This window comes from Cucumis sativus, chromosome 2 (assembly GCF_000004075.3).
Source record: "Cucumis sativus cultivar 9930 chromosome 2, Cucumber_9930_V3, whole genome shotgun sequence".
NCBI lineage: Eukaryota > Viridiplantae > Streptophyta > Magnoliopsida > Cucurbitales > Cucurbitaceae > Cucumis > Cucumis sativus.
The window spans coordinates 10,189,507-10,205,910 of NC_026656.2; the positions used below are offsets into that span (position 1 = coordinate 10,189,507).

At 33.7% G+C, this 16,404-nt stretch overlaps 2 protein-coding genes across 8 annotated transcripts; one reads left to right on the forward strand and one right to left on the reverse strand.

The window, feature by feature from the left end:
• The first annotated feature begins 2,253 nt into the window (after positions 1-2,253).
• Positions 2,254-5,090, forward strand: LOC101212891 (putative protein phosphatase 2C-like protein 44). Its single transcript, XM_004147132.3, has 5 exons — positions 2,254-2,693; positions 2,794-3,093; positions 3,670-3,928; positions 4,066-4,163; positions 4,581-5,090. Exons 1-5 carry the CDS (start codon positions 2,661-2,663, stop codon positions 4,716-4,718), a joined length of 828 nt encoding a protein of 275 aa, XP_004147180.1. The 5' UTR covers positions 2,254-2,660; the 3' UTR covers positions 4,719-5,090.
• A 943-nt stretch (positions 5,091-6,033) lies between these two features.
• LOC101205835 (COP1-interacting protein 7) lies at positions 6,034-14,636 on the reverse strand. Of its 7 annotated transcripts, none has more exons than XR_968685.2 (15): positions 14,412-14,629; positions 14,199-14,259; positions 13,633-13,812; positions 13,005-13,125; positions 12,861-12,930; positions 12,686-12,738; positions 12,546-12,601; positions 11,786-11,938; positions 11,449-11,678; positions 9,578-11,148; positions 8,511-9,389; positions 7,605-8,016; positions 7,094-7,156; positions 6,820-6,987; positions 6,034-6,627 (listed from the first exon to the last, which is right to left on the reverse strand). XR_968685.2 is itself a non-coding variant. In XM_004147104.3 (14 exons), the coding sequence occupies exons 2-14, from the start codon at positions 14,255-14,257 to the stop codon at positions 6,923-6,925; spliced, it is 3,912 nt and encodes a 1,303-aa protein (XP_004147152.2). In that variant the 5' UTR covers positions 14,258-14,259; positions 14,412-14,629; the 3' UTR covers positions 6,087-6,922. The 7 variants fall into 7 exon arrangements, 5 of the variants coding, with proteins under 5 accessions (XP_004147152.2, XP_031736946.1, XP_031736947.1 ...); XR_968684.2 differs by having other exon boundaries at positions 6,034-6,637; XM_004147104.3 differs by having other exon boundaries at positions 6,087-6,987.
• Positions 14,637-16,404: the final 1,768 nt, after the last annotated feature.

Below are 16,404 nucleotides of genomic sequence, written 5' to 3' on the forward strand. Positions count from 1 at the left end.
TTGGTTTTTATTTGTTTGAGAAAGTACCAGAAGAAAGGTGTTGTGTTAGATGAGCTATACTTGCTTACTTAGATGAGGTGTGGAATACGTCGGTACAAGATTGATGAAAAGACTGATTAGAATATTTTCTGAAATATCGTTTGAAGGTAGTTTCTAATTATAGAAGAAAATGAAGATGTAGTCTCATATAAAAATCTTAATTTTGGTTACAAATGGATGTCTTTATTCATTTATTCATTGGATAGGGCAGTTGAGTTTGAGATTTTGGTAGTAATCTTAATTATCTAACATTTTAGTTAGAAGAGTAATGTTTTTCAACTAATTAATTAAGATTGTATAAGTGGTTTCTATAAACACTTCAATTTTTAAAGATAGCACAAGTAATGCACAAATAATAGTCAATTGAGAAGATCTGCAAACGCTCGTTTGAGGATTTCCAGATATTTTTGCAAGCAAAATAAGGTTTTGTTGTCTGCTCAAATGATCAAATGATCAAATGAACGAAGTTTAGTAGTCCTTTTAACTTCTCAAAACAAAGTTTGGTTCTTTTTTATTTCAAATTCGTAAATTGAAAATTCATCTTATAGCCATGGCTTTGTGACATGGTATTTATCATTGAAATTGGTAAGACTTGTGCATTTTGTGATCTTGAAAAAGATAACGATCATAATGGAAAATCTTAGAAGCTAGTTTATTCAAGTAACTTAGTACCACTCCAATGTCAGCATAATTTATTTTGTGGTGACAACATTGTCTCAAGTCACAGTGAAGTTTCTAATGTTGTTGGAAGTATATCATTCTGAGTTTCAACATCAACCTCAATCCTACTAATAGGTGGATTTCTTGGATTAAACAATAGTCCACTCAAATGAGAATGCATCCAAGAATCTAGATAATATAGATGCTCTTTTTTTTAAAATCACTTTCACAAGGAATGCTCCAAAAATTGGAGATAATATAGATGATATAGAAGAGTAACCATAATTACTTTTGTTATAGATATTATCAATGTCTACAGTGATTGTCCAAACTTGTCCCTTCCACATGTACTTCAAACTAGTAAGTCTATACCACTCTATCATATATATCTAAATCTTCTACAAATGAAATCTTCTACAGTCATGGTCAAGAGCTTTGTGTGATACTTGAAGAGGACAAGTTCTTCATTTTGTTGACAAATTTGACCTACAATTTTAATTAGAAATTTGAGGTGAGATTTTGTATTAAAAATAAAAATAAATATATAATCGATATATAAACAATATTATATATGTTTTTTTTTTTGTAAAAAGTGTTCAGCTCCATCATCTCTATTAAAATCATGATTTTTCAACCCTCTGTTTCTGACTATGAAACTGCCATTTGCACCCATACTTCTTTTGTGAAGTTCATTAAAATTTTGAGAATTATGTGTATTGACTTTTTCTTCTTTCAAATTTCAACTATTATTATAATTATGTTTCTTTTTTACTAAAATTTTATATTTCAATAATTTTATGAATTGCATAATCTCCAAATGGCAATCTTTGTGATTGTTGGTTTTCAAAATACAACCCCACTTCTCAATTTATTACCACACTATATTCTATTTTAGTTTTTAGAATTTGGTTTGTTGTTTTGGTCGAAGGTAGATAAGAAATGTAAAGAGGTGATTATATACTTAATTTGATCTATATCTTTGATACTATAATCAAAATTTAGTCATTATATTCATAATTGACAAATTTGATGGAAGAATTTCAGTGGCAAATCCTAGAAAGAGTTTTAACATTTTGTTCTTATTTCTTCTTACCAATTAATTTCCAATTGCCGTTTGAAGTGGAAAACAAACAAACTAAGAGAAAAATTAAAAAAAAAAACTTCTCTTAGTCCACTTTGAATGTTGATTAATCCACTTGACTTCATGATGACATTTGATTAATTTCTCTCTTTAAAGAAAGTTCATATTTATTATTATTATTAAGACAGAGTGCACACATATGTTTCTAAATTCAATTTTGAAAACATTTGAAATATATATTTAAAAACTACCTTCCAATAACCTTAATCTGCCTTGGTTTTTTAAAAATCAGTTCCTTATTTCCTAAATTAAGACGTTATTTTATTATAATCATTTAGACAAAAAAGAATCTACCTGTTTACACCTTTAATATTATCAATAAAAACAACTTAATGATGGCTTAATTCCATTAATATCAGTTTCAAATTAGCAAATTTTTAGGAGAAAAAATTATCTTTTTTTTTTTTTTTTTTTTTTTGAACTCCCATCTTCTTGACCTGCCTGAACTGAATATATATATATACAAAAAAAGCTCAAACAAACCGTTACTTTACACTAAATTTTGGGGCTTTTCTTTAAATATAATTTAAATTTATCTTTGCCAATTCATTCATCCCAAATTTGGAGTCTAATAAATAGAAACAAAATGAGTACTATTTGTTTGTAGAAATTCCCCTTTTTTCGATTAAACTTCATAACCACTTCAAAAACACTCCCCCACTAATTACAACAATTTCCCCTCAAGAAATATCCAAACCTCTTCCCCTTAATTGACTGACTGATATATCCCACGAAAAATCTTGGGAAATTCCACACACCCATGTGAAAGGATTTTTGTTCTGTTCATCAAGGGATATCTCATTTCTTCAAATTTCTCAAAATGGGTCTCAAAGATCTTCGTCTCAAACTCAAGGTAAACTCCTCTTTTTTTCTTAATCTAGTGTTACTGTTTCATTGTATTTCCTTGCCATAATGAGTGCATTAATGGGGGATACGGTGGAAATATTTTGAAGGGTCTTAGATTGGGAAGGTTTCTGGCGAGGAATACAAGGAAGAAACGACGGGGGACGGCGGCACCGGCGGCGGTGAGTAAGGCGTCGTGGATGGCGCCGGTGAACCATGGGTATCATGTGGTGGTGGATCAATCGTATTCGAATGTTTGGGGAAAAGAATCGGACTATGACTCTGTTGTTGTGCAGAGAGAACAGATGGAAGGGATTGAGTTGTGGTTTTTTGGGGTTTTTAATCCTCAAATTGGTGATCAAGTCATCAAGTTCATGCAAACCCATTTCTTTGATAAGAACTTTCATGAGGTAATTTAATTTCTCTTCCCTTTTTTTTTTCTTTTTCCTTTTTGTGTTTAGAAATGTTCTTAATATTTATAAAAAATTAGAGAGGTAGGTTTTTGGATTTCAAATCTTCAATCTCATTCTCATACATCACATCATCATAAAAAATATATGCTTATATAAATATAATCAATGGTGTGGCAAAAACTTCTTATTCTATTATGTTTGGTTGCCAACAAAATTGTCAAAACATTATTAAAATTTCAACTAAGTGGTCATCATATATTGAATACTAGATCGACTTTAGACATTTGAGCATCGATCAAATCCTTAAAATATCTAATTCTAGTGGTGGGTTGAAATCATTAAAGTTCCTCTTTTCTCGTTTGCATCACAAATGAAAATGCTTAGAACATATTACATTAATTTACAAATAATAAAGAGAGGAGGACTTTTAATTTATGGCTCCTCAAACAAAGTTTTCAAAGATATAAATATAATACACACAATCAGTTTTGTTGTTTGGCTGGTAAGTAAAGAGGTTACTAATTCAAATCATTATGTTCTAAAGAGGAGAGTATGTGTTTAACAAATATGCAGTCACAAGTAAAAGGGAAAGGAAGAGAGGCAATGAAAAAAGCACATTTGAATGCAAGAACAAAGGTGAGAGAAGCAAAGGAAGGAAAAGATCAGGCATGGAAAATGGGATCATCTTCAGCATTGGTCATTGATGGAGATAAATTGGTGATTGCTACAATGGGTGACTATAGAACCATTGTATGTGAAGATGGTCTTGCTCATCAAATAAGTTGTGATCAAGATCCAACCTCTCAACGTTGGTCTCGTAGATTAATGCTCGGTAACCTCTCTTTCCTACTATATATTTCACATTAGGTTCGAAAACTCTCAAAAGAGATTAAAATAGCACCAAATCTCAAAGATGATTTAACTTGGGGGGATTTTAAGTGAATAATATTTATTGTGGCTTCTTTGTAGGAATGAAGCCTCGGAAAAGCTCTGAACTTGTGCTTGCAACGAAAAGAGTGAACTCGGAAACTGAATTTGTGATATTGGGAAGCCATGGCATATGGGAGGTAAGATATGAACTTCCAAGAACTTTTAAATCTTCCGCTTTGAAACATCCTGATTCCTAATAAATGTAATTAAGACCAGATTTTAAAAGTAACATAATATCTTCAAATTTACTCCAATGCATGTTCATTTTCAAAAAACTAGCTTGCTTCAACTATGAACCTTTTTTTTTTTTTGTTAATCAAATAAATCAATTAAATGGTTATTATTCCTAACTATTGTTAATGGAGAGAGAATTTAAATCAAATTCTTTGGTAAAAAAAAATCGACAAAAAAACATATAAAATTGCAAAAATGTTATAACATTTATGTAAATATCAATAGTAAATAGTTCTGTTCATCTTCCTATATAATATATATAAATTTGAAAATTGACAGTGTTATTGATTTATTATTTTTTTTGGGGGGGAGGAAATCAGGTGATGAAGAATCAAGAGGCAGTGAATTTGATAAGACACATGGAAGACCCACAGGAAGCAGCGGAGTGTTTGGCGAAGGAAGCATTCACTAGAATGAGTAAAAGTAGTATTTCGTGTTTGGTTATTCGTTTTGACTAAACTTTTTTATATTTCCAAATCCTCCTTTTCTTATTTATTTTCTCTTTCACAATTTGGGTTATAAATGCTTTGGTGTACATAATGAGCCAGCCATATATAGTTTTTACTCTAAATACATTCCATTCCCTTCATAAACTCTCTCCTCCAAAAACCATAAACATACAAATTTTGGACACCTTATTTCTTATATTTTCTTTATAATATATATACACTTTTATTCTGAGGCTGTCCAGACATATACTTTAGACTGCCCAGATATCTATCTATTCTACCCTCACGACTCCACAAAGCCACAGGAGTCTATCTTTTGTTAATGTCAAATCAACTAGTATATTTATAAAGGCAAATATGAAATCTATAACTATTTATGAAGGCTTTTCTTTTTTTTTACCCTTGTATTGTTGAACTACAAGATATTATATTACAATTATCACATAGATCAATGGTGACCACTTAGATTTAATATCCTGTGACTTTTTATTTTTTTGTCACAGGATGAAAAGGTAGGCATAAGTTGTTCAGACAATAACAGATATAAAAAATAAAGTAAAGGACTAGCATTTATTGTGATATTTCATTCTGTGTACTTGGATATGATGTTCCCTAAGTCAACTTTGTGGAACTTCCTTTAGAAAAGGAGATCTCACCTGTTGGATAGACGTTTAACATAATCTCATCCACAGAATGGGAGAGAGAGGAAGAAGACGAGCATGATAAGATCTTTATGCCAACGACGTTAGTCACTCTAAACAAAACAATAATCGTGCAATAAAAATAGTCACTTTGTGTGAAGTGACAAATTTGTGTGCACAAATATTATTTTGAACTCAAACTTGACGGAAAAAAATAATAAGTCAAGTCGTACACTATACTCAGCTTCAAGGTTGGTTTGAGGTTTGAATTTTTCTATCATTCAACGTAACAATAATAAAAATAAAGTCAAAGGGCAAAAAGGAGTTAAGTGAAAATAAAGTTATCCCTATTAGGACGATAGAATAGGCATTTAGGAGAATTAGTTGCCAACGACACAGTTATATGTGTCGCATTTATCTTGCCATCCAAGAAGGGTCGATTCTTTTTAGTTACAATATGTAAGGCAGGAGACTTGAACTTTTAACAAACTTTAGGTAGAGACCTATTTTCATTACATGATAGTTTTATACTCTAATGGGAGAGATGTTGGCATTTTCTTCTCTTCTGTTGTGAATGAAATGAAATGATTTAGAGGGATGTAAATTCTTAAATTGACAAAAAATAAGAAAACCCAACATGTGAAAATCAATATTAATCGAAGAGGAAATAACATTGGAAGGACTTAAACATAACATCTCTTTAACCACTTGCTCTAGTACCATATTAAATCACAGATTAACCAAAAAAAGTTTAAGCTCATTGTTAGCTTATTGTTAGGGTAAGTTTCGTATCATATCAGTAACATAAATGATCATCTCCTTTCTAAAATGACAAAGACGTGGATATGAGAGCTAAAATAAAGTTATTCTATAAAATCTACTTTAGAATGGATATTCTCATGTATTGAATCCACTTTAAGAGGATATAATTTAGGGCAGGAATGAGGATAATGGGTGGAACAGATCCACCCAGTTCCTCCATCAAGGGTCATTGAAAAGCTAGCAACTGTAAGTAAGGCTGCAGAATCCATAATGATGAATTGATGACTGATTATCAAATTCATAACATAAGTACCTGTTTCAGACTTGATGCCCGTCCCTGTTCGGTGATTGAGTGAGCACATTCGAGAATAACATGGTCTCCACTCTCCAGTCTCTCCTCTTACAATCATTTAGACAATAAAGGAAACATTACCAAGGTATTTGATATTTTCCAAGTGATGTTCCTCAATTCCTTGAGTAGTATGACACACGGCCTTTTTTTCAGTTTGTGGAGGCTGCAACCAGCTGAACAGTAGATCAAAATTTTGCCTAATTTGAAACTGGCTTTCATTTAATAAGCCATAATGGATATTACTACATGGAAGTTCATTACTGGAAAAACATGTAAAATATACAAGGACCACGTTTCAGATAACGTTACTGAAGATATTTTATAAGCCACAGTAATGAAAGAATAAATAACAAACCCGTTGTATCCTTCGTAACCCAAGCACACTTGCGCTGCCAAATGACAAGCTTGAACTTGATGTTCCTCAACTTCACGTATTTAATGGAACCACAAAACCCACATTAAGCATTTCTCTTTTCACTGTTCTTACTTCGGAAAGGTGATAGCAGGGAAAATGCGCGAGAGGCTGAATAAGAGCAAAAAAATAATCTTCAATTTGAGATCCCAATGATCTTACAAGATGAACACGATAGGGGAAAATAGAAACATATCAAATCTTTAGAAATGCTTACACTTTTGAGTTTTGCTAGCGGTGGGGGTTTCGTCTTGAGATATCAGATTTTTCAGTGTAGGAACTGACGGCAGCAAACAAAGGGTTCAAAGATATATAAAGTAAGCTCACCAAGCAAGATCAACAGAAACATACACATGGAAATAACTTTGTCAAACATGAAATTTGCATCATCCAGCATAATAGTAGAACTAGAAACCCTGAGATACAGGTGATTAAAGCGATTCACATCTCCATATTTCATTCTAATATGAAATGTACATATGACTCCGCTAAATGAGTTTCAGTTAAACATGAAATGTTAATCATTCAGTAGACACAACAGTTAACATCATATATATTGAGTGCTTATTTTGATATTAGAGTCACTTCTGTAGCATCATCCTCTCAGATTCATGTTGAGGAAAGAAAAAATCTGATTAAAAAATCTGATTGTTACTAGAATTATAGGCAATTCAGTCATCTGCACAACATGTATCAAGCAACAAAAATGTCATCTATTGGTATTTTACCTTCATTGTGAGAAGTGGTATTAGTCCCAACATCATTGGCTTCAGAATCATTTCCGCTGATATTATCTGATTCATCATTATGCTCGTCTGTGGTTGGGCTTTGATTCTTCCTTCCAAACTTCAGTAGCAGTCTAAGTCCTTTTGATGATTTTTTTACCTCAGACTTCTCCAGTGCTTCAGGAATCTTTTCCAATTGTGCGTCTCCATAATCAGGAACATAAGCTTTTGTCGTTCCAGAGACTTTTGCTGCACTCTCCAAATCTGATGGGATTGCCTTTCCGTACTCTGAAACGCGTGTGCAAGGATCTTCAAAAGAAGAAACACGAACGTGTGGAGCTTTATATGATTTTTCAGTTGTACTGGGAGATGAAAATTTTTGTACGTCCTGATCTGATGCACCATCCGCTGTCACCTGAACACCGGAGATTTGTATGTAAGACTGTCGAGGACACCTAAAATCACTGTCCCAAATAAAGAGAATGAACGAACAAACAAAGACCCAACCTTTCAGGAGGGCAGGATAATGAAATCTGTTGAGTCAAAGAAAAAGAAATTAAAGATACTTTTTAAGTTGATAAAAGATGTAGAAATTAAGGATTGAGAAACAAAGACCATAGACCAATTAATGCACAATGGAATATCGCCAGGTGTTGTCATCTGATAATAGGAATAATCATGGAAAAATAATAAATTATCTCTAATTCCAATTACTATAATATTACTTTGAACTACTTGTATGAAAAGAGTGAGAGACAAGTGCAACTGCAATTTGCTGCATTCAGCCTACAATCAATGTCAATTTTAGCTAACAAATATTATACTTTAAGGGCTCAACTTGCCCTCTAAGCATCACACTGTTCTCTGATAAAACTTTCCACATCTGAGGTAGCTAAAAGTCAATCATACCTCATGAGAACTCAACTGACTCTGTGGTTGGTGCTTGATGGGTTCCCTATTGACACCGGACACTTTAATTTGGGGATTAAGATTGTCTTTAGAAGCAGGAACTGTAGGGATGGAGGGCTTCTCACATTCAAGCATTACAACGGTCTTTTCAACAACAGAGTTGTCATCCAGTTCATTATGATGTGTGACTTTGGCAGTAATCCTTTCCATGGAAGCACAAGCACCCTCAGAAACTGATGGATGATTCACACTCTGCATTGTTTCTTGTGCTATTGAGTTGCCAATTGTAGCACCAGGTCCCTTGGTCGTCCTAATTTTAAGTTCCGGAAGAGTTGCAGCCTTGCTCTTATCCAAATTCATTATAGCAGATATCTTCTTTTTGCTCTCAGTCTCATTAGTTACTTTTGCCTTTATAGCTGGCTCAGTGCTTCGTGTCTTGGTAGAAGAAGAATGATTGCTGATACTCATTTTTGGCTCTGATAATCTTCTGATACGAGCCATGGATACTTTTTTGTCATTTGTGGCATCACTGTTCTCTTTCTTTAGTTTAGTTAATGAAGGTACAGATTGAATTAACCGGTTTCCAGCTGAGTGATTTCCACCGTTCAATCTGCTGGGTTTTGTAGTTTTGTTGGAATCGTTGGAACCAATTGAAGGCGTTCTGATGGGGAACCTTTGCAGAGGAGATGATGGTCCTGGATCTGAATCACTAAATTTTGATCCTTTCTGAGAGTTGGGTGACATTTTTGTTGGCAGGAGCTTTCTAGTTTGCTGAGAGGGCAATGACGACTGAGCGGAGTTGCTATTGTTACCCCTTGCTGCAATTCTCTTCTGCCTCTCTAGCTTCAAAGCTTCTATTCTTTTTATTGCTTCCTCCTCCTGGATGGAAAATTTTAGAATAAGTTATATATCCTGAACAAACTAGCCGGGAAAAAAACATCTGCCACTTTGAGATGTGACTAGCAAGAAAAATAATATACATGCAGCATAAAAACCAGACTGAACTACTGTAGATTTATGGTTCCATTTAAATGTGATTGTAAAGTAAAGCACTTCTAACGTGATACCTTCTCCTTCTTCAATTTCTGGAGATCAGCTTTATAAGTTCTTAGCTTTTCAGCACGTGCTCGTGCTTCATCTAGAGGACTCAACTTAGAAGGTTTTCCCTTCCTTATTGGCCCCCCAGCTTTCCTATCTGGAGTGATTTTTGGCTTACGATCATTGTCCAACCTTTTAACTCCTTTTTTAACATCAGTTACCACTTCCTTCTTCTTAGCCACTGCTGGCATGCGTCCAGCATTAACCTGCATTTCATATTCTAAAGCAGGATCATAACCAGCAGGTTCATTTTCTGTTTCACGTTTTGGCATCAGATTCAGTACATCTGGCTCGTAGGTAGCAATTCTATTGGACAAATTTTCTGCCTTATGATTTGAAGATGGAAACTCAGAATCCATGTCAACAGCAGTTCTACCATCCTTTCCAACTGCATCCATTGACATCGATCTTAATGGAACTATGTAAGAATCACCATCCAAATTATTTGAATTTTTTTTATCATAGCTTGTTTTTCTAATATCCAAGCCGCTTACAGCTAATGGATCTGAGTGGGCGTTAGAGAGAGTTTGACCCTTTTGACCATAAACCATAAAATCATCACTACCAGGCCTCCTGTAGCCATTTCTTCCTCCATCTAGTTCTCTAGCCTGCACATTCAAATGACCATCCCCAGATATACCATCTCTTCGAGAAGTTAATAATTCATCATTTGATGCCCTTGACACACGGTTGATTCTACCACCAATTCTATCAATGTCTGTAGCACCATTTTCTTGGATTTCATCTCTGTTTGATCCCTGAGCAATTAGTGGATCATCACCAACTTTATTTTGTCGCCTTTTCTGCTTGGTCTCACGCTCCATAGTAAACAGGCTTTGATCAGCATGATGTTTTTCTGCATCAGCATCTCGAAGTAAAAGGCTTTGGAATGCCTGCCAATGTCCATCTGCTTCTGGTGAAACAGTTTTCGCTGGAGTATTTGATTGATCTCCAAAATTTAGATGTTTTCCTTTGCTTCTTGATGATCTAGTGGATTTCTTGTGTTTAATTTCTGGACTAATAGCCTGCAAATCTCTATCTTCCCCACTACCACTCTCGGAAGGTGAATCTGTTTCACTGCCTGATGAGTTGTGCCGCTTCGAAGCAATGTAGTTGATGTTGCGGATGACAACCACACCTGATTTCTTTTTACCTGAGTAACCAGATTTTCTCTGATCTTCTGACGCCTCTTCCTCTGATTCAGCATCATCAGGTACTCTTGCCTTTGAAGCATTTGTCTCCCAGGTTTCTGGTTCAGTTGAGTTATCTCCACCATCCATGGAGTGCCTTTTGCCTCCCATTCTTCTACCATCACCCAAACGAGGATCCTCCGTTACTGGATAATGTGGATGAAAGTAAGGGCTGCCGCCTGCATAGTTCTGATAGTAAGGCATTCCTTGCATGGGGTATCCTTGAAAGACAGGTAATGCACCTGGAGGAGAATTGATGGGCCAGGGAGGGTACATATGATGAGGATACTGTCCTTGAAGATACTCTTGGTGGCCTGGCGGTGACTGGTACATCATAGGTGCATTACCATCTGAGAAAATCAATGGAAAATCTCCTTTAACTCAAAATTGAAAAGAGTTTTTTTTTAAAAAAAAAGCAGCACTGTGTAAGTCAGACATGTAATATATGCAGCGTTTCTGATTGTAGAAATTTGATACAAAACCAGAAGATTGTAAATTCAACTTCATTTATTAGTTACACTTAGTTACCCTCGCACAAATATAATGATGTAGCATGACATTCTAAGTCTACAACAAAGACATGGAAGCATAGATTTAAAATACTTTTTTAAACCAAAATTCATCAGGTTTCTAATGTTACCCTGTCATACCTGTAATTGCATTCCCCTTATTTGTTGAAGATGGTTCGTTTGGAGATTCAGACCATGTTTCTCTAGATTCTGTCTGTTTGTCAGTCAAACTTGTAAGTATAATGCCTGACGTATTCACAGAAGGGGAAAAGTCTGGCCGGCTGGACAGCGCTTCTGCTGCTTCAATTTCAAGCCATTGGCCACTTTCATGCTTTCTTTTCCATAGTTCTTTGAATTTTAAGCATGCATCCCTGTTTTTTTGCAGCAAATTATTCAAATTATGAGTCAACTGCAAGAAAAATGATGGTCATCAACACAACACTTTCTTATAAATCAAGAAATATCAGTCTCTACATACATCAACCGAGAGGCTCCAAAGCTGTTTGCAAACGATATCAATGGTGGCATCCGATCAATGTCAAAACCAGCAGCAACAGCTCGAGCAAAAGCCATTCCTTGCTCCTTTTGCAGCATAGTTTTGCGTGTCTCAAGTACTTTAAGAAGTTGAGCTCTAATGGGATTAAATGAAAATAAAAATACACATTAAAGTCATTAAACTTCACTGTATATTATCTTCACAAAAAAAATCTTTAAAAAACAACAGAAAAAAACCTTTGATGCATAGTTGCCCTAAACTAAAGGAGGAAAACACCAGACATACTTCAATTTACTTATTTATTAACAATTTTATTATTTGTTTGTCATGGAAAGAGCAAAAAGTGATGAAAAGAGATTCAACTCTACACAAAAATTTGATTAAATAAAATTGTGAGAGCACCGTTTGGATCTGTGATGTGGAAGTGAAGAAGTGCAAAGAAGGCAAAAACTTGAGAAGAATTTCCCATTTCTGACCGTCCTTTCTGTGTAAGGGATTAGCGGGAAAAAAATTAACAGCTTTGAAACATAAGATGTAATTCTCTAATTGCAATCAGGAAAAAAGTTTAAATTGTCTGAAAGACGGAATCAAATAAATATTAGAATGTTAAAGTTGCCATTTTAGATTATGTGATGTTAGCTATTGTCATTAAAACTAGGCAAGACTTGCAACAGCCCTACATATGCATGTTAGTATTCAAGATTCTAAGTGAGTATTTGCAATCACTAGAGATGTAACGTACTTTGAGTTCTCCTCTGACACCATGTGTCCATTGGGCTCCAGTGAGTTTGCATCTGGCTGCCAAATTTAAAACAAAGCAAAGTCAGATTAAAATAAAGGGAAGTTTTGTTTGTTCAAGAGCATAATTTGAGTACCACTTACCTTGTACAAAACAATTGCTTTCTCCTCGTTACCATCCAGAAGAGACTTGCTTGCTGTTAAAGACCACATCCACATGAATCAATTTAGTTGTTAAAAATTGCAGTATCTAAGGTATATAAATATCAACTTAGTTTAAGGACTATGTTAAGAAAAAGAATGGCAATATTCCACCAACCTCCATTGATTTTAGAACCTTCGGTGGTGCTTTCGGGAGACTTTGTAGGCTTTCCTTGCTTGTCATCCACCTGTTATATGAAACTGAATTGAAAGATGGACCTTTCAAGTAAACATGATGAGCATTAGGCTAGAATATACTTACAACATTTGGCCTCGTATCATTGTTTCCTTGAATCACAATTGCCTCCTCAATCTGTAAGATCTCTGATTCAATAGTGTACACACGTTCCAAGATTTGAGGGGTGCATACAAATCGAACAAACCTAAAAGTGGCCACCTATCAGAATATGACTATGTACAAACAAGAATTGCTCAAAAAGACACAATATAAATGTAAGTAACAGGTGGCTGAACATTTGACAATTTAGGCAAAAATTTAAACTTCCCTTCAATCTATTAAACAAAATTTACATTTTCTACTTCAGTTATACAAGTCCCTACCACTTCACTTTCACGCATACTTATTCTGGAAATTATTATAGACCTTCTATCAATTTTATTGTGTGCTAGGGAAAAATCTGGGAACTTGGTAGAAATGGAACCCTCTGGAATTATACGATTGCTTCATTTGCCTATATGCCATAAGTTGGCACGGCAATAACAGGCTAATTTTTTTAATGGTCGTTACTCGTTAGGCACTTAATATGGGGACATTTATGTTGATTCTAGAGGCAATTAATACTATGAATAGAAACATAAACTTGTTGAGATTGTAATATTGATGTATATTTATGAATGGGAGAGAGTTAAGTTCATAATATCAATACAACCTCTCCATGGTACCCTTTGTGAACCATGTACTACCACTGCGAGGGTCTGGCTCGAGAGTGATGGAATAACCACCTCTGGCCATCTGTTCTTGTGCAATCTTCAAATGAGCAAGAAAAGGATTCAATAAACCCGAAGCTATCTTCTCAGACTTTCCATTTGCAGATATAATCAAATCACACCTGATTTGTGCAAGAGAGAAAAAGAGATAATCAACTATCAATCACTATGAAAATGAACTAATAAGTTCAATGACTCAATTTTTGGTTTCTGCAGAAGGAAGGCATAAGTAAAAATGCTACAATCTTAACAAATAAATCCTTAACTTTAAAAACAATGCTAAAAAAAATTAAAAATAAAAACTAGAAGAAAAGCACGGTAGCAGTTGAGAATGCTAATAAAATCAAACAAAATAAAACGAAAAGGAGATTATGCAACAAGAACAAAGAACGCTAAAATACTAAAACAATGAATTAGCTTCTAAAACCGAAGGCGGCACAGTAGATCATCTAATCTAATTCTTCAAAAAAATAGTAAATAACACAAATAATAAGCGAAGAACATAAACCTGGTTCGAGTAGGTGTGAGCTGAAAAGTAGCCGAATCAAGCACAGTGGAAGACTTCATTGCTGCAACAACAAAAAAAAGGAATTAGTAGGAAAAAACGAAGCAAGTAAGACACAAAAAAGCAAGGAATTAGCCTTGAAAGTGAGATCAGAAGAAGAAAAAGAAGGAAATGAGAAAGAAAAAGAAATCTGCGAGGGAGAAAAACAGAAAATACCGAAAGAGTGAGAAGCAGGATTGTGGAAAGAAAGGAAGAGGTGGGAAGTGAAAGTAAAAAGTTGAAGAAGAAACCTAAGGGGGAAAGGGCATTTTAGCTGTAAAGAAGAACTTTAATGGCAGCAGCCATGAGAGAGAGAGAGAGAGAGAGAGAGAGGTGCAGGAAGAAGAAGAAAGAGCAGGCAGGGAGAGAGAGAGAGAGAGAATCCAAGAGGAAGAGAGAGGAAAGAGAGTGAAAGGTTTTTGGTTGGGGGGAATGGGATGAAAGTGAAAAAAAGGGAAAAGTGGAAGGGTATAATAGCAAAAGAGAATAAAGTTGAAAAACAAGGGCATGGAGGAAACGCTGCCAGAAAGCGACACATAGGAAGCCAGAAAATGTCACCCGCCCCCGCGTTTTCTTTTTTCTTTTCTTCCTTCCTTTTTTTTAACGGATCTCCAAAATAATGTCCATATCTTTCATTTTTTAAATTGTCCTTATTAATGTCTATCATTACTTTTTAAATAAATATATACATATATAATTCAATCCATTCAATTTGTCCTTTTTAGCATGTTTTGCTCTAAGTTATCAAAGAAAATGTATCCGTTGTTTACGTAAACGGTAATTTTAAATTTTTTTAAGTTTTTTAATCATATTTGTTTCGTGATTATTCTCATTCAAATATGATATCATTCATATATCTCCTTTGAAATTTAAAGTTTGGCATAAATATTCTTTTTGTGTTTAAAAGTACAAAGGTTATCTATCATATGTTTGATATATTTGGTGTAAAATTAGTTATATGTTATTTTAGCCATAAATTGATATTTGAAAGCATCCAATTTTAAATTTTAATAACTAAAATGAAATTAAATCCAAAATAGAGGGATATAAAGATATTTCCTATTAAATTTTAAAATGAACTAAAAAGGAAGGTTATAAATTAAATTATATTCTGGGGGGGGGGGGGGGGGGGGGGGGGGGGGGGGGGGGGGGGGGGGGGGGGGGGGGTGGCCATGAAAATAGAAATTTAAAACAAATACACACTTTTAACTTTACTAATCAATATCAATATAATATTTATAAGCAGTAAATTAAACTATTATTAAAAAAACGAAAGATATTTTTATGGATTAATTTGATGGACCAACTTTATACTATACTATTAGTATTTGGACACGATAGCTTTTATTTTTTTACTAAAAAAAAAAGATTGTAAACTGATATCTTTGTACGTAGCCTTCCACTTATGAAAAATTTAGTTAACAAAATGCTTAACTATTAGAATAAATTTAACAAAACTGAAAAGATTTAAAGTTTAATCAGCAAAATCATGTCTCCTCACTTTATTGAAATAGCTTTTCAACATGTTGGTGAATAGACCCAAAAAAAGAAAAGGGGGCCAATGTCATCATCAATCATCAAACATCACTATGTAACAAAACCCCAAGTTAATTAGAAAAAAGACAAAATAATTAAATATATCAGTGTTGAAGAATAAAAACAAATTATTGATTATTATATTATCAAATTACAACAATATATTACTTAAAAATCAAAATATGTGTTTGATTGTCGTAGTTTGTGACTTGTTTTTATTTTGATTTTTGTATTAATTAGTGAATGTTGGAATTCAGCATATATAATATATATATATATCTTTAATAAGTATAGAATTAAAAATAAGATGCAGAGTAAAGTATAGAACAATAATATGCTAATCTAATCTTTATTTTCTTTTTCAAAGAAATAAGTGGTTGAGAGGGGGTGAGTGGATATTAATATTTATTTGAGTCAATTTTGTCAACTATCACTTATTATAAAAATAAATTATTTATTAAAAACTAGAAATGAAAAAAGAAAAAAGAAAAAAGAATTAATGGTTCACTTTTTAAAATTGGGTTTAAAAAATAATTTAGCTTTCAATGTTTATGTAAAACAGTCGACTTCAAAAGTATTTTTCTAGAAAAGGTTTTTTTTTTTCTGTCTTATGTCAAATACAATAATGTAAAAG